A 17,200-nucleotide genomic window follows, 5' to 3' on the forward strand; every position below is an offset into this window, starting at 1 on the left:
TGAATATGTCATTACGATGGCACAAATTATTGTTCGATTACCTACGCACATATTATGTTTGGTTTTGGTTATGATAATTACGATTTTTTTGTATGCCTTACAACTTACAAAGAATTAACTTATTTTCATTTCAATTTTTTCTGGATTTTGCACACTGAAACAGGTGTTTGCATTATTTCTTAGAGATGTTTGACAAAACGTGTGCTAGCGAGAACCCGTCTTAGGAGTCTAAGAAAAGGTCATCAAATATATATAGACACCACTGTTGTTGTATCAGCTTATAGTCGGAGTACAGGATGACTTACGTAAGAACGGCCCGGGTATGGATGGTATAGAAAGGATGCCAATCTCTTATGGCAGAATTGTTGCAAAAGTGACCGCTTTCAGCTTTAAATAATAGTTCCTAATCTCTCCGATGGCGCTAGTTAGGCTCTGGGACATGAATATAACATGAACCAACAAATAACCCGACCAAATTACGTAGGTTGTTTTTGGTAGTATTTCGGTGTATGGTGGCGCCGCCTAATTACTGTTTTTTGATAGACACTTTTCATACATAGAGATTTGGCTCCTTTATGTAGTCTCCATGGGCCCGGGTCTAAAGCATCACGTGACCACCGGTCACCTGTCATAGAAAACGAAGTGTCGGTTCCATCGGCCGGGCCGTTCTATAAAGCAGTTTTTAAGGGTTACAAATAAATTTTGACAATTATGAATTGACTGATTGATTGTTGAGTATTAAATTGTATTGAGTTGTTAGGGGTCAATTCATAACTATAAAAATTTACTTCTTACCTTACTCTGACTATAGTTTACAAGTAGGATTAATTTGATGCCCGAAACTAATTCGCGTACAGTTCTACCTAGTTTCATATAGATAACGGATTTGCAAACGGTTATGCTGCTAATAGTAAGAACGCACCGTGGCACATCATTTAACTAAACGATTAATCGCCCCATGCCGTCACGCGCTATTGTTGATTTGATGGTTGCGAGAACATTTCTAGACCGAATACATTGTTGATCATTAATGCTTGTTTAATTGGTCTCTCTTTTCTATAGAGGGGCTATTCCCCTTAGCGCCACTTGCACCATTCCACTAACCCGGGTTAACCGGTTAAACCTGAAGTTACCATGGTTACAATTTGACACTGACTGTTTAACTGCTTAACCCCGAATTAGTGGCATGGTGCAAGTGGCCCTTAGGAGCTTAGTCATACAACTCATGCTTAGTTAATGAAGATACAACTTTTTTTTGTACTGTCTTTACACACAGTGGTACATAAAGTGGGATCTTTATTAAGGCATGTTATAAACAGGCAAGGTATAAAGTATCGATGCGATCAATTTCTAAAAAAAAAATATACACCTGAGGAGTGTCTTATCAAAAGGGTTTATTTCTCTATGAAAACCATACAAAAATAAGCCTTGTGAAAAGACGCATAAGGCTTATTTTTGTAAGTAAATCAACCCTTAAAAAGACACTTCTGACCTAATGGTAAACAAATCGTATTAATATCTATGATGAATTGATAGTATAAACCTACAATATCTTGACGGGACACATTTTATCTAATCAGACGCAGTAAGTGTAATTGAAACTAAAAACTCCTAATTTAATTCCTTCCGGTTCGTCTGAGCCCGATTTCTAGTCGTATTTGGGCAACTATATCACCAGATAAGTACTCTTTATACCTTTATTTAAATTGGCATATTTCATCAGTGAGGGAAACAGTTGGCTAATCTGACTTTTGATGACACAAAAACTTACCAAGTAGTCAAAGCCAGCGCTCAGTAGTATGTTTTCGGCGGTAGGGTGCCACTCGATATACGCTACTCTGCGCTTGTGTCCGTGGAGATCCACCAACCAATCTGTCAGATGCATGGACAGACCGCCGTCGGGTATGTGCCATAATTTCACCTAGGACACAAAAAAAAACATTTTCAAAAACTCATCCACCCACTGAATACTTTGAAAGTGTTTTTGATTTATTTGCTCTTTTATCATTTTTGCTAAAAATACCAAGATTGTAAATGCCACAACTTAGAAAACTATTGATATGTTCCGTCAATCCACTTGTAAACTTAGGTATTCGTAATTTTATTTCACTTTAATGTATGCTTTATCATATTTAAAAAAGGCACAGAAACAGGTGAAACTAAATTAAGTGTGAAACAAGATAGATGTAGATCTTACACTGTGGTTTGAATAAATCTAGTATAGCAGCACACACACATTTATGTGATAAAAATGTGTTGATTGGCTGTATACTGAATGAAAATTGTTAAAATCAAAAGAAAGGTAGCATTGTGGCCAAACGATCGTTATTCAATCGTATTGTTTAACGAGTTATGTCAATAAAAGAAAATGTTATCTTAATAATCACTGTTATTGATAGCACACGTTATTGTTATTATGTCGACACAGGAAGAATGCATAACAGTTAATATACAAAAGCTTACCTACTTATTAAAAAATATCATATAATAAACACCATTAATAGGTAATCTCAAAGGAAATACATTACAATAAAATAAAATATATGGTCAAAATAATAATACTATTAGATTATATGTACATTATATGTCAGTCAATTCATATTCACATCAATGTCAGATATTAATATTAATCTAAAGCTCTAGCAAAATATTCTTTGATGGAATAATAGGGCTTACTAATAAAATATTGTTTCAGTTTTATTTCAAATGTTTTTAGATTCTGGCATTCCTTTATATCTTTATCTAATTTATTATACACCCTTACTGCGGTGTTGTGTAAACTCTTGTCAAAATATCTAAAATTACTTTTAATTATTAACATGTTATCCTTAATTCTAAAATTCCTACGAACATTCTGTCTGGCTGTTATAAATTGGTCTTTATTTTTAAAAACATATAGGCATATAGAGTAAAGGTAGAGAGAAATAGCAGTTAAAATGTTATGCTCTACAAATATATATCTATGCGTGTCAGGTACACCAGAACATTCTACAAGAAACCGTAGAGCTTTTTTCTGTTTTATGAGGACATCTTGTATATTTATGCCATTACCCCAGACTTCTATGCAATACCTCATAATACTCTCAAAATATGCATAATAAACCATTTTTAGATTCAAATATAATATAATATTAAACCTCATCTGGATAAATGTGTATATTTGAAAATACTATTAACTATTTTTCCTATTGCATGCGTGTTGCTTTCTGTTAAATTCCTGTAAGGGACTTGGCAGGACAGGCTCAGCCTAGTGTCAGAGTCACTGTGAAAATTTTGTTAACAATGTTTTCTGGCAATAAATATTTTGTATTTTGTAATTAAATACACGTAATACAAATAAACACGACAAAAAGACCAGTAAATTGGTCAATCGGAACACACCAGTAATGAGTACCAATTTGCTCTCACAATTGCAATTGTATGTCTATGTATGAAAAAAAATTAGCACAAGCTGAAATTAAGGTGCAGTCATCGGAACATTCGAAACACGAGGCGATGTTGTCGTTAAAGGGGTTCCATTTGACTTGATGAAGATGACCGGGCCCTTCGGCGCCTTTGCCGTGAGGCCCATTTAAAAGGCTCTAATTCACTAGCTTTCCTGGGTGTCATGCTTCAAAACTTGTATCAACGAATTAGGCGTTTCACCAAATAATGCAAATTTACCCTATATAGAGCACACGTGCGCGTAGCTTTAAATCTGGCGCTTAGCGTCAAGCGTGCATTCCGTGGCCCTCCAGTAAGGGTACCTTAGTAGCGGTCAAGCTTACGCGGGATTTGAGCAGCATGCACAGAGGCCGCTCGCGTACTCGAGTACATTTGTTAACTTTGGACACCTCGCTCGACTCTACTCTGTTCATAAAGCGACCAGCGTAGGCATATTTGTACGATGGCATTGGCACGCTTTACGTAACTACAACGTTTTTTAACGTAAGTCAATGCACAAACTAACCGTGCAGTCATCGGAACACGACGCGATGATGTTATCATTGAAGGGGTTCCACTTGATGTCGAGGACTGGGCCTTTGTGGCCCGTGACGCGGCTCGCGTTGAAGTCTAGGCGTCCGGTCTGAAAAAGAAATAGTATAAAAAAGGTACAGCGAGATAAAAGATCGATCTAAAATGTGGTGTTTGATTCCCCGAGCGATATAGACGACTCACAAACTAGAACTCGAAAAACGCTTCTACCTACGTTCGACCTTGTTACCTATCTCTTCTATGTATCCCTCACTGCCCCAATTGGATTTAACATAACTCACGTATGGACTTAACCGTAATTATCTTCACGCGGGACTTACAGGTCGGTAGTGACGGATTTGCAGTCTGGCCGCCCTAGGCCCTAGGCCTTGTAGTAACTAGTAGCCGCCCCTACGTACGCATTTAAAGTGTCTAGGAAGACAGTCAGTTATTTACCTTCTACGGATATATGTGGTATTTTCTATAAAAAGGGATCTTAATGTCGATGGCGCTTACGCCATTATTAACGATGCTCCGATATAAATACAATGCCGCGCGACGCTGTGCGGCGTAAGCGCCATCGACAATAAGGTCCCTTTTCATAGAAAATGCCCCATATGTTGTTAAGCTAGGTTTAGACTAGCAAGAACTTACATGCAATTTAAGTTACGTTGCCGAGTACTAAAGTAAACTGTATTCAAAAGTTTGATCAGATACCGCAATGAAACGAAAATTGCATGCAAGTTTTTGCTAGTCTAACCCTCGCTTTATGTTGTAATTACTGTGATAGAAACATTTTTTTTCCCAGATACGAAATAATTCGCGGGTTACAAAACAGTCGGCCACTTTGATTTCGCAAACGGTGAATTAAAAACGTTATATCAGTGATCCTGATTACAACCTGCGAACACAATTCACGCAATTAACTCGATAAATATTTAAATGTGCGAGATACTCACTTATTTCAAAACTACTACTCTGACCAGTCAACCGTCATACGAACAGGGCGGGAAAATGGTGGGAAAAATTATCTAGGTGTGGTAACCCAAGGGATATCTCAATATTTAAAAACTAAGTTCATTTACGATTTCATAATGGTTTTTTACCTACACACATATCATAAACCATCTATGATGCCTCAAAAAAATATGTAAGTAATGGCCAACTTGCAGATAAAATGTTTTGTTACAGTAAATTTCTTATCTGTGAAAATGTTGTAATAGCTTCATTATTATATCAAAATCGATTTGGTAATGACATTCAAAATTCGAACATCTCTCAAAAACAAAGCAATTTTATTGCTTTTTCCCATCCCCATCTAATATCAGTCGACATGACGTTTTATTCCAAAAGAAATGACGTATCGAAGAATATGAGTTTATTGTCCACGTTTTAAATGTCACACCAAAGAAAGATATATAAATCATAGCTTTTTAAGTTCCTATTGTCTTAAATTACGCATAGTTTTCATTTCATAAACTAAGAGTCGCCATAATTATGTAATATTTATGCTTGACATTGTCATTTACTCAAATGTTATAGTCACATTATTCGATTGTTTCAAAAAGACTAAAATAGAAACTACCGCCAGATAAGACCGTTAAAAAAAACTCATTTGTCAGTCGCATTTGCATTCCCACGGTATTGGCTAATGTTCGATTTCAGTACCATCACGTGCAACGGCCTCATTAATTAGGTGGCATATTAACGTAGTCGTTGACTTAACAAACAATGCTTTAGTGTGCGAAAATTGCATATACATTTGCTTATTATGTGTTTTGATTAGTGCGCGTGTCAAGGGTGAGTGATGGAAGCAAGGGGACTTAAGGTACGGGTACAAAGATGCTGGGACGTCGCGTTAACATAATTAACGATAGAAAATGTGTTTGTTGATAGACGGTCAAACTTTTTTCTAGAAACTTCCACATTGCTCAACTCTTTCGGATGACCAGTTGGGAGAGTTTCTGTTACATATAGGTAGTTGATTTTCTCAAAAATTTCAGTTTTCTCATTCGACATATAATAGTCACGTCGACGACAAGTCGAGTGTGACCGAGCCTTTAATGGATGTAAATATTTGACAATCACTTTGGACGCTTGGTGTAGCGTGACTAATAAGCAAGTCAATAAACACTGGCGATCAATCATAAATAGGTACATAGTACCTACCTACTGTAATTATTTATTGTACCTACATGACGTAACTACAGTGTTTATTTTTATAGCTTACACAAGATGTATTAGTTTGTAAATGCTAATTTGGACACCTGACACTAAGAATAGTATAGGATACTGGATATACCTACTTGAATCATAGGTATACCCAATATCCTCTAATATTAATAAAAAGCATCTTGTTGTCTTGAGTTGTTTTGAGTAAATGTCACATTTAATTATAAAGGAAAAATTTATGAAAGCTGAATTAAAGGAAAAGTCAACAATCCTACAAAAAAAAAGATTTTTTTTCGCTTTGATTTATGTAAGTATAAATACGTACGACATATTCGAAAGTCGAAAGTTCTAACATTGGGATTTTTTTACGCTAAAGCTAAACTATTTTTTATCGATTAAGTTAGCGGTCTCTATTAAACTACGGCCCGGGCCGGGTCCGACTTACGAGCCTGGGCAATTCGATCCGTGGAAAATACATATTCCATTACAATCTGGCCATTGATAAGGACGCCTAGCAGTCCGGGTCAAAAAGTCTAGAGGAGTTAAAAAATAATAATAAACCGACCGCAACTCGGATATTAGTTTGCCAAACTTATATGGTTTTCGTAAACAATCTCCCTCAGTATTATTAATTCCTAAATGACATTCGTTGATGTTGATACATCACAAGAGTATCCGCACGATTCCTTGTCACGCGACGAATATTACTTAGCTTTTAATATTTAGGACAACGGAAAGGAGATTACGGACATATAAAAATGCCTGAGTCTATCATAAGCAGCCTCGTTTGCACAATCGCAGCGATTGTGCATTTAGCAATTTCGGTAGCGGTAATTATTTTAAATTGATTTGAGTTCAAGCTGTTGTCAACAGTCGTTAGGCCAAGTTAGAGGCCTTCGGTCGGGCGGTCAAGTTTCCCAGTTAGTACATGAGGTCCATCAGCGGTGGGGTCGGAGGCTAAGAAAATAAGCGGAGCCTTGGTTGTGCACTACACTTGCTAATCTGTAGGGACAATAACGCGTTTCCCTTATTTACCTATGTTAATTGTCCATCGTTAAGTACTAAATTATAATATCCCCGCCATTGCTCTTCCATAATTATGCTCCCTTACGTAGTATTCTTATTTTACTAGTACTAAACTTGTTTGAAAAATCTAGTCTGGAAATTCTATCAATTAGTGTCTAGTTACAGCGGCCTACGCTAGGGTCGCTCGCATCCGCTAACCTGATTTAGTGCACACGTGCATTGACTTATAACCATGTTAATACGATCTGTTTCATCAGGGGACACGCAAATCAAGGCGGCCTTAGTTGAAATTCCAGCCATACGTCGTTTAGAAGCAAAGGTATTTGGAAATAAAGTCGCGAAGACCGTGAAATAAATACAAATGAATTAATTAAGGACGGGTCAATGACTACCATCGATCGGCGAGACTAGGTTTCCTACTACCTGTCAATAACGTTGGTAAATACGACATGAAATTTGTATATATGCAAAAAAAAAACATGTAAGCTGTCCTGGTTTGTGTCATAACCTTTAATGTGTCCATTGTTGCGTCCCTAAGGCGTTAGGAGGCGTTAACATCGAACACATACTTGTAGTACAGAAAATATAGGAAGGCAAAAAATAATAATTGTAAATCGCGTAGGAGACACAATGTCCAAAATTAAGGAACGCAATCAGCAGGCATTTAACAACGAAATACACATGAGACATGAGCGTAAGTGAATTTGGTCTAGTTATAAATATTACGGATACATTACTTCTCTGGCTCATTACTGGCTTATCTGGTGTCTGCTAATTATTAGGTTTTCCGGATTTTATCGTATTGGAGATTAATAGCGAGAATTTTATGTTTTTTACAGTAAAAACTGTGTTTATAATCAATGAATGTTTATGGACAGTTAATTTACCTAATGGGTAGGCTATTATAAATAAATCATATCATATCATATTAATGAAAAGTAACGTCACTAACGTATCAAAATTTCACGCAAAGCATGTCAGAGTTTATTTATTGTGATTGATAGGTATTTATTTCATAGCGATTGTATGAGCACCCCTTTATCAATAAACTTGAGTAATTGTGTATTGTATTGATCGAGTTATAGAATTAACTTTTATAAAGCGCTGGTCCCGGGCGGTCAGGCCTCAATTACCAAACTGGAGGGACCTATTACTACCTACTTTGAAAGCCGGGCCGGTAGCAATGAGTTTCTTGTTATATAAGTTATGTACAAAATATATATATTTTAATTAATTTACCGGTCGCTTTACGATGAATGAAAACATCGTTTAGCAGACCTAGGGCAGAGATGGGCAAAATGTAATCGACTAACGATTAACGATTAAGATTACAAGAATTAATTGCGACTGACGATTGAAAACGACGATTGATCAATCTTAGTTGTATAGAGTGCAACTAATTTAGTTGCCGATTGATTTCGGACAACTAAATTTTGTAATCGACTAATTAGTTAGACTATTTTCTCGCGACTAATGTTAGAAGCAAATTGAATAGAATACCTCGGTATGGCTATGTTGACAGACTGATTAGGACATCTTAACGGATGTTTAAAAATAAAATAGTCATGTATTACTTACGATATTTTGACCGTTTCTAAGGAGTGAGATCTGTTCTCACTATTATAGTAGTGCATCTCTCTGAAATTGGATTAAATTTCTCTTATCTAAGGGTAAATAAGAACTGGGTACTTTGTGCATTAGTAAAATAACACTTAAAAAAACACAATTATACAAATCAAACTTTGTATATTAAATATAAAAGCAACCATGATATGTATTTAGTTAAACTATATGAGGTTAGTCTTGCAATCGTAAAAATAATAATTAAAAGCAAAAATTATCAACAAATCAACGTTGTTTATACAATAACATGTTCATATGTGATAAGATAAAACATTAAAAAACACAGTTATAATAAATCAAACTTTGTAGGTATATGAAACATTCAAAGCAAAAAGTATCAAAAAAATCAACGCTGTTTATACAGTAAGATGTTTATATGTGATAAGATAAAACATTAAAAAACACAGTTATAATAAATCAAACTTTGTATATGAAACATTCACAACAAATATTACGCCGAGTGTAGTGTTCTCACAGTTAGACAACTATACGTTCTGCGTGCTGTTCTTCGCCGACATCGTCACCTCCCTCTCTGTGCCAAAGTATTAAGCAAGCGAAGTAAACAAACCTCTTGTCCGGTGGTTCCCCAGCGGACAGTATTTGCAACCCGCCAATACATATCGATGAGTGCCCGTGTTTATAATAAAATTAATAAACAATTAAATATATATCCTTTAAACTCCTATAACTGTAAAGCAAAACTAAATGCCTTTTTACAATCTCTATCATATCAGGAAACCGAGAACCTCTTATCATGCTTGAAGTAACCCATAAATAGCTATTGCTCTCCTCCTTAAATATCAAGTTATTCATAGTTACTAACCGCATTATCTACACTCCCTCTAACTTCACACCTCCCCCATACACACTTCATACACCATACACACACGAACACGCACTAACTTAACCACAATTACACACATACTTACACTTATTAGCTGGCTTATTTTCTCTCTTTTAGTATTTGTTGTTGTTGTTTGTATACTTCTTTTCTTTATTTTCTCTTCGTCATTTGCTTTATATCCCTGTTTAAGAACGTATATTGCTACGTGTATACTATTATTGTTATTAAATTGAGAGCTCAAATGTACCTAGGAGGAATCACTGACTCCCGAGACACAGGCTTGGACCTAGTTCGGGAGGCAGAGACTCAACCCCACTACCTAAATGTGTTACAAACCTGTTACACCTGTTTCAATTCAAAGCAAAAAGTATCAAAAAATCAACGCTGTTTATACAGTAACATGTTTATATGTGATAAGATTTAAAAAATACAGTTATAATATGGTCAATGCTGACTTATTTTTTTCTTCAGAAACACTAAATTGATCTGAGGAATTTGAAGAGCTCTTCCCACTAGAATCCTCATCGTCACTGATGGAACTTATTTTAAAACAGTTTTATACACAAGTTTTTTGTCGCGAAAGGGTTTGAACGTTGCATTCGGTTCGAGTGAAGTTTAGTGACTAATTAGAAATTATTGCATTTTCAACTAAAACTTAACTAGTAAACAACTGATAAGACGGATGAGTAAAGTAGGTGTCTCGCTCTTTCATACATTGTTCTCTTTCTATTTTTTTACCTGCACTCCTTTTTCTTAACCCTTTTCCTTTATAAGATTTGCCATGCTTACGTATAGCCAGTTATAACAAGTAATAACCATCCAGTATTTATTTTTTATTATTTCAGTATTATATTTCCGTAATAAGTAATAAGCACCTAGAATCTAAAATGATTCATGACAACATGTTCAATACACGTATGTAATATAATATGACCTAGAAACCTCAAACCATCTATGAGTATGAATTTATGAAGTATGAGCCTTACATCGAATAGCGGCTGATCGGCCAATTCGCTACCGGTCTAATATATTGGCAATAGCGGTAATAAATAAAATATGTATGATGATTGATATATTTGAATGTAGAATGACGCAAGGAAAATGTACAATAGTTAACGCTGAGAGTTCTTTACAAAGAGGTTTAAATATTTTTAATGACCACACGTTGATAACAAAATAGACCGCGTAGATAATTAAACAACATGCAGATGTGTCATTCAATAGAACGTGTTATTTTTAGAAGATGCGTCGGCACTTGCACCAAAATGCAACAAACAACTTCCAGGTAAGTAGGATTATCCCATTGTTTTGTCACCGCGTGACACTAAAAAGAGTTTTACTATTGTCAGAGACAGCAAAATATTGATAGTTTCTATGTCTAAGATTTACTCAGTATCGTATAATTCAAAGTATTAATAATGCACCAACCTACTTTATTGTTTGCGATTTGTAAACAATGCAGTTTTTCGCTATTTGTCGTTATTACCAATATATCGTTATAATAATATTATGGCATTATTTGCATTGTCATTCAAGCATTTCAAATTAAACGTGTATACATAATTTTAGCTCAATATAAGTCGCAAAATTCTACCCAAACTAACATAGTTATAACATACGAGTATCTCCGTATGTTACATACATACGTACTTGTAGTTACATATTGCAAGATAAAAAATGCAAAAACGGGCGACTACGTAGTTTTAATATAGATTTAATCGTGAAATTTAGTCGATTGAAACTAAAACTAATTTAGTTGTTAGTCGAACATTCTCACAACTAATTTAATCGCAACTAAATTAATCGCGATTAAAAAATGACGATTGATATTTTTAATCGATTGATTTGGGAGGTCAGATGGCAGTCGCTTTCGTAGAAACTTGAATATAGATATGACGGAGTAGGATGGAGATGGCAAGTGGGCGTTCCCGTCTATCCGACAGTTAGTAGCGACCGACTCACTTTATGCACAGACTATGCTCAGTTGTTGTGTAAACTTCATGCTCGAATGACATTCACGTCGTACGTACGCTCGTCTAACAAAAATTGATAATTAAATTTAAAATGCCGTATTGTGCAGTATTAAGCTGCAGAAATCACAGCGGTTTAAAAAATCTTTCACGTGGAGGTATTTCCTATCACCGGTGGTTATTTATTTAAATATAATCCGATAAATACCATAGAGTAACTTATACTAGAGCGGTACTGTCATAGTAAATTTTGTAACCCCAGTAAATTCACTGCCATCTGTCGACACACTTTAAAACTAAAAATGAAGATTTATAAAAATACGATAGAATGTATTTAAATATAGATAAATGATTTTTTTTTATTTGCATTAATTATTTTGATGATTTTGACCCATGTTCTTTCACTGATATGCGTTAAAATTGTTAGATAAAAGACGAAACCGTCAACGCCATCTATACGACTGTAGGCCAAAACTATTAGCGCCCTCTGAACGAGAATCAAATTTTCTTGATTTTTGGGGCACGTTTTTTCCTTAGACTGTATCCATCTATTACGGAGTTATATCTATCTTTGTAAATACGAAAAATCTGTTTCTTTTGCATTATTTACGAATGTTCGTTAAGTAAATCTATATTTTATCAGTTAGAACTTAGAGTTCACAATCCTTTGTTACTATTCTTTACGTTTATCTGGAATATTCGCTATCCTAAATGTCAAATAACTTCGCTACTCAGATGCTGCGCAATGTCGATATTTATATCGATAAAGTTAAAGTTACGATATTTCAAGTTTGATGTTTGGTAGTTCGGTAATAAATTATTATTTTAGACACGTTTCTAATTATTATTTGGGATAATCAATGTCTTAGTAAATATGGCAGCTCTGGTCATCAAGCACTAAGTTAAGTCGGGGTCATTTCATGGCAACCTTTCAAACCTTCGTATTCCTTTAGATACGTTTTTGTTTTTTACACCCATCATATTTTCATCGTTAATATAATTAGACTAGGTACTTAATGCACTTATGCGTAGAATGCATGCAATGTGCCATGAATAAACGTTTTATATTTTCTATTTCTTTATTATTAATTATTGTAGGTTACCACAAGATGCCGATATTAAAAATAAATGGATCAATGCTACTGGGCAAGAAAATTAGTTTCCGCAAAAATATAGCACCATTTGCTAGGAGCATTTCTTAGAGAAAGATTTCTGGGGATAAAATTGCCATACATCTCATCTAGCGTCCACACGCCTAAAACTTAGTTACTAATTTAGTAATTATTAGTGACATTCGGGCTCACTTAATTAATAAAAAGTGTTCTGTACCACGCAAACTAGCGTCAAATATTGGAATTTTGCCGCCCCCCTTCCTGATTTGATAGGTCACAATCTTACAATCAAATCAAGTGGGATCGATGAGCCAGTTTCATGTATGCTTTCACACCATACAATTAATTTGACAATTTAATCAGGTTGTCCCGTCTAGATTGGCCTTAAATGCTGCTACAAGTAAATATATTGTTAAAGACGAATACTTACCTATGTAAGTAATTGCAGATTTGTGATCACAAAATAACAGCAATACCGAGTTAATAGACCTTTAAAGAACTATGATTTTATCTGTTTGACTTTAAGATATATTTAATGTTCACATTAACAACCTAGTTGGTCAATTAATAAGAAACAAATTTCTAGTTAGATATTTGTTGTACTGTACTACATATTATTTTTCATACAATCACGATTATCACTACCTATATTATAATCATAAATAAAGTATCATCTAAATGTGTTAAAACATACGGTAATGAAATATCAATACCTAACTGAACACACAAATATCGATAAAACACTCCGATTATACTGTCCCCTCCCTATATCGTCGAATGGAAAGAAGTTCCAACGGTTAGCTACTCGCAGGCGTGTAGAGGTCTCGAAAACACCAGTGTAACGTGACCGTGAGATCCGTATCAAACCATGCGTAATTAGACCTTACTTATACTGGTTTTTTAGCCCTTTTCTCGCCTGTAATAAGTAAGTGATTTTTAAATTATATAAAATAACGCCATCTGGTGTTGAGTAGTTGTATTAGGTGAACGTTGAGCGAGCTTTTGTGAGATGAATGAGATAATGAAAGAGTCGTATGTCATATAGCTTTGACATTATATTTTAAACCGTCACTCATGTAGCCTACAGTTGATATTCGTTCGAGAAATGTCCACCGGTAATAACTTTTTGGTATGGAAAGTTGCTACGAATCAGAGCAATTTTGTAAGTGTGTGACGTATTTTAACGTGGCTATGAATGTGTGAGTTTAGCGACACTGGTTTTCATACTAAATAGGAGTCATTTCACATCCACTAGTTTATTAATTCGTGATAGATATGTACTTTTCCATGAGATTAAATATTTTGCGAGTCGTGACAATAACTGAAAATTTAGGAAATTAGAAAGGCGAATAATTAATCTGTATGAACGCCAAAGATGTCAACTTCCGCGCGCGGTTACAGTCCAAAATCAACGTTCGTGCATCACCCGTGCAGAGCACACCGGCTGCGTAACTATACATAAGCGCTGAAATGTTTGAGCCGTCCATGTACACGACGCGCAAGCGGTGTGCCATCTCTCATAAGGATCTGTATATTACAAAGCACACGTCTACGCACACGCATCCGGTGTGCAGAGGCATTTAGAGCTACTTACATGATCCAAAGGCAAGACGAGGAACGCGCCTCCACCCGCGACCTCAGTGACAATTGCCACGAACTTTGGATTGACGGCGCAGAAGTTGGAATCATGCGCGTTCCTGGTGATCTTGATGTTGTCATAGCAGCGCTCCCGCTTTGAGGGCACGCCGTACACATGGCGGAACTTGGAGCTCCTCACGCCGCGGAACCAGACCTGAAAGTTGGCGGGATTAGACTTGTTTCTTTAGAATTTGTAATATGAAATGAAACAACTTATATACCTACAGGGTGATTGCGTGATCCTCTGCAAAATATTTGAAATGTGTTTTATTCAATATTTACCGTCCATTTAATTATTGAATATAGAAATTAGCATTTTGTATTAACTCCGTGTTATTAGAGCTGTTTTAAATGAACTGCTGCTTTGTGCTACAAGACAGCAAATTTGGTTTTTGCAGCGAGTGCGACTTTGGAGTCTGACCAGGCGAAACATAATTATTTAGATCGAAACTTAAGCGTAGTGAGAGACTATCCTTCATTAACTAAAATGTACTGTCACAATCACAAGGGCAAAATGTACTGTCGCATTCGGTATTAATCTACTTTTGGCCACCGAAAAATGTTTGTTTATTTTTTCCGCATTTAACTACTGCAAATTTAAAGCATAGATCACTCTATAATTCCATAAGAGGCGCCACCCGTTTATCATAAACTATCGCAGTAAAGTTATACTGGTTACACACTGTGTTACGTCCAGTCGCACTCCGATGCACACAAAATAGAAAACTATCTGCATTACAAAAATCATGATCTTGCATAAATCAAATGCAAAAAATCGAAACATGTTGTGGGTTGTGATAATTAGTAGAATAAATTATTTCATACCACGCTACACATGTCTGTTATTAAACGTAAGGCTAATATCATTTCTTGAGAGATACCGTAAAATGGGGTGAGTAGGTGCAAAACTGACATTCAAACCTCGATAACATTTTATTTTTACATATGCAAACTGAATGGTATATATAATAAGTGTTCCGGGCGTTTGTATTTTAGTTTTTATTTTATTTTGGGTAGTTCTATTTCATAGCTTAGACGATAAACAGGAAAACCCACCTCACCCCGTTGTCCCTCGTAATTGGGATGAGATGGGTTTTCATACAAAGGTGATTGTGGAAGATTGTTGGATCGATTTTTTTTATTCTGAGTATTACTATAGCTCCATTTTAAATTGGAATACATTATATTTGTAGCAGTAGCCTTAAAAACCCATCTCACCCCCCTTTCAATCCTTCTCTCCCCATTCATAACCCAACTCTTCCCCGCGAAACCTACTCACCCCATTTTACGGTATTAAACTTTTAATTTTAAAACTAAGTTATTATTGTTCTAAGAACACGATTTCTTGTAAAGTGGGGGAAAAAAAAAGACACTGGTGAAATAAGACACAAAAAAATAATTGTATTTATTTAAAAAGAAGTTTACACACAAGGCTGCTTTTTAAATGGAATATAGGAATGAAATAGAATAAGTTTTTTAATATTAAAAACGTCTTATTTTTATCCATGTCTTATATTTACCCCACCTGACCCTCCTATGAAAACAACAGTGAAGATATTGCATTTATTACAATGCTGTCCCACAATAAATGCTTTTACCAGAAAAAAAATTGGTTGTACATTCTCTGTCATTGATACCTTTCTACTGATTGAATGACCTTCTGAATGATTTTATCATATAGGAAAAGCGCATAAATAAACTTTAAAAGCCCCATCATTTACATAATTAAATTACTCCCTAAAAGACTGTTGGCAGTAAAAAAATAATCCAATCAAGACTAGTAATATTAGATTAATTCGCGATTCTTATAGTATGCTACATACTCATAACTATATGTTACATCTTTCTACAGACAGGTATACAGTCATACGAATCTATTGAAAAGGCGAACTTTCGGCGCGCCGAACTAACGGCTACTTGACCGGTTTTTGCAAGAGGGTTACGATATAAAGCTACATAATAACATCAGTAATAAAGCGTAACATCCTTAATTTAAATAATGGAAAGTTAGCTTAGAATGTCATCAAAGCGTGCAAAGTTTCCGTTCAAGAGGCTTCTTCGTTCTTGTGCCAAAACAGTTTAACAGGCAAGCGGACGCTTCACAGGTTTTGTCGACTGTCATAGGAAAAAATACAGTTTAAAATTGAATTAAAGCTAAAACACGCAGCTTAACAAGTTATGGTATTCGTGGAAAAAAAACCAAAAGGCCCGTAGCCCGCCAAAACAGGCTTATCTTATTCGCGCGTATAATAAAATCTCTGATCGATGAATAACGTCACTCGTCCGTTTGTTTAGATCTTCAGATATCACGATAATTAAACTGCAAAATATTAATCAATATCAAATAAACGTTATGTTATGCTTGTGTACCTATTTATAATGGGTTCCTAACGTTCGCAATTCATGCCGATTTTTTATGAAGGTAAGTCTGATAGAGCAATCACATGGGACATACGTGCCTACTTATCCTACTCTAAAACTACAAGGATGATAAAGGCAAATCCACCGTTGAGCGCTTTATCCAGTTCGGTAGTGGACTTACAAAAGAGAAAAGACTAGAGTCTAAGCTAATAAAAGTTTGTGTAGAGTCAGCTTAGTCCAAGTCCTAAGAGGAAAGGTGACGGCCGTTTCTCCATACAAACGTAGTCCTAATTTTCCTCTCTGGATATTGACATTATGGAAAATATTTTTACATAATTTGATGTATGTTAACCGAAAAAAAAATCTGACGTAGGGGCATATAGCTGTGATATACAACAAATTGTGTCATAATATTTTCAATAATGTCAAAGAGGATATAATAAGATAGAGCGGTACTGTCATAGTAAATTTTGTAACCACTGTAAATTCACTGCCATCTA

At 35.4% G+C, this 17,200-nt stretch overlaps 1 protein-coding gene across 2 annotated transcripts in view; it reads right to left on the reverse strand.

Moving 5' to 3' along the window:
- The window catches only part of LOC134743605 (coronin-2B-like), a 33,353-nt gene that overhangs the window by 8,752 nt on the left and 7,401 nt on the right, over positions 1-17,200 (reverse strand). For both annotated transcript variants that reach the window (XM_063677165.1, XM_063677167.1), the window contains 3 exons: positions 14,296-14,493; positions 3,950-4,066; positions 1,772-1,921 (listed from right to left, as the gene is read on the reverse strand). In XM_063677165.1, the coding sequence (XP_063533235.1) occupies positions 1,772-1,921; positions 3,950-4,066; positions 14,296-14,493 (465 nt within the window). The remainder of the gene's footprint in view (positions 1-1,771; positions 1,922-3,949; positions 4,067-14,295; positions 14,494-17,200) is intronic.

Source organism: Cydia strobilella, chromosome 8 (assembly GCF_947568885.1).
Source record: "Cydia strobilella chromosome 8, ilCydStro3.1, whole genome shotgun sequence".
Lineage (NCBI taxonomy): Eukaryota > Metazoa > Arthropoda > Insecta > Lepidoptera > Tortricidae > Cydia > Cydia strobilella.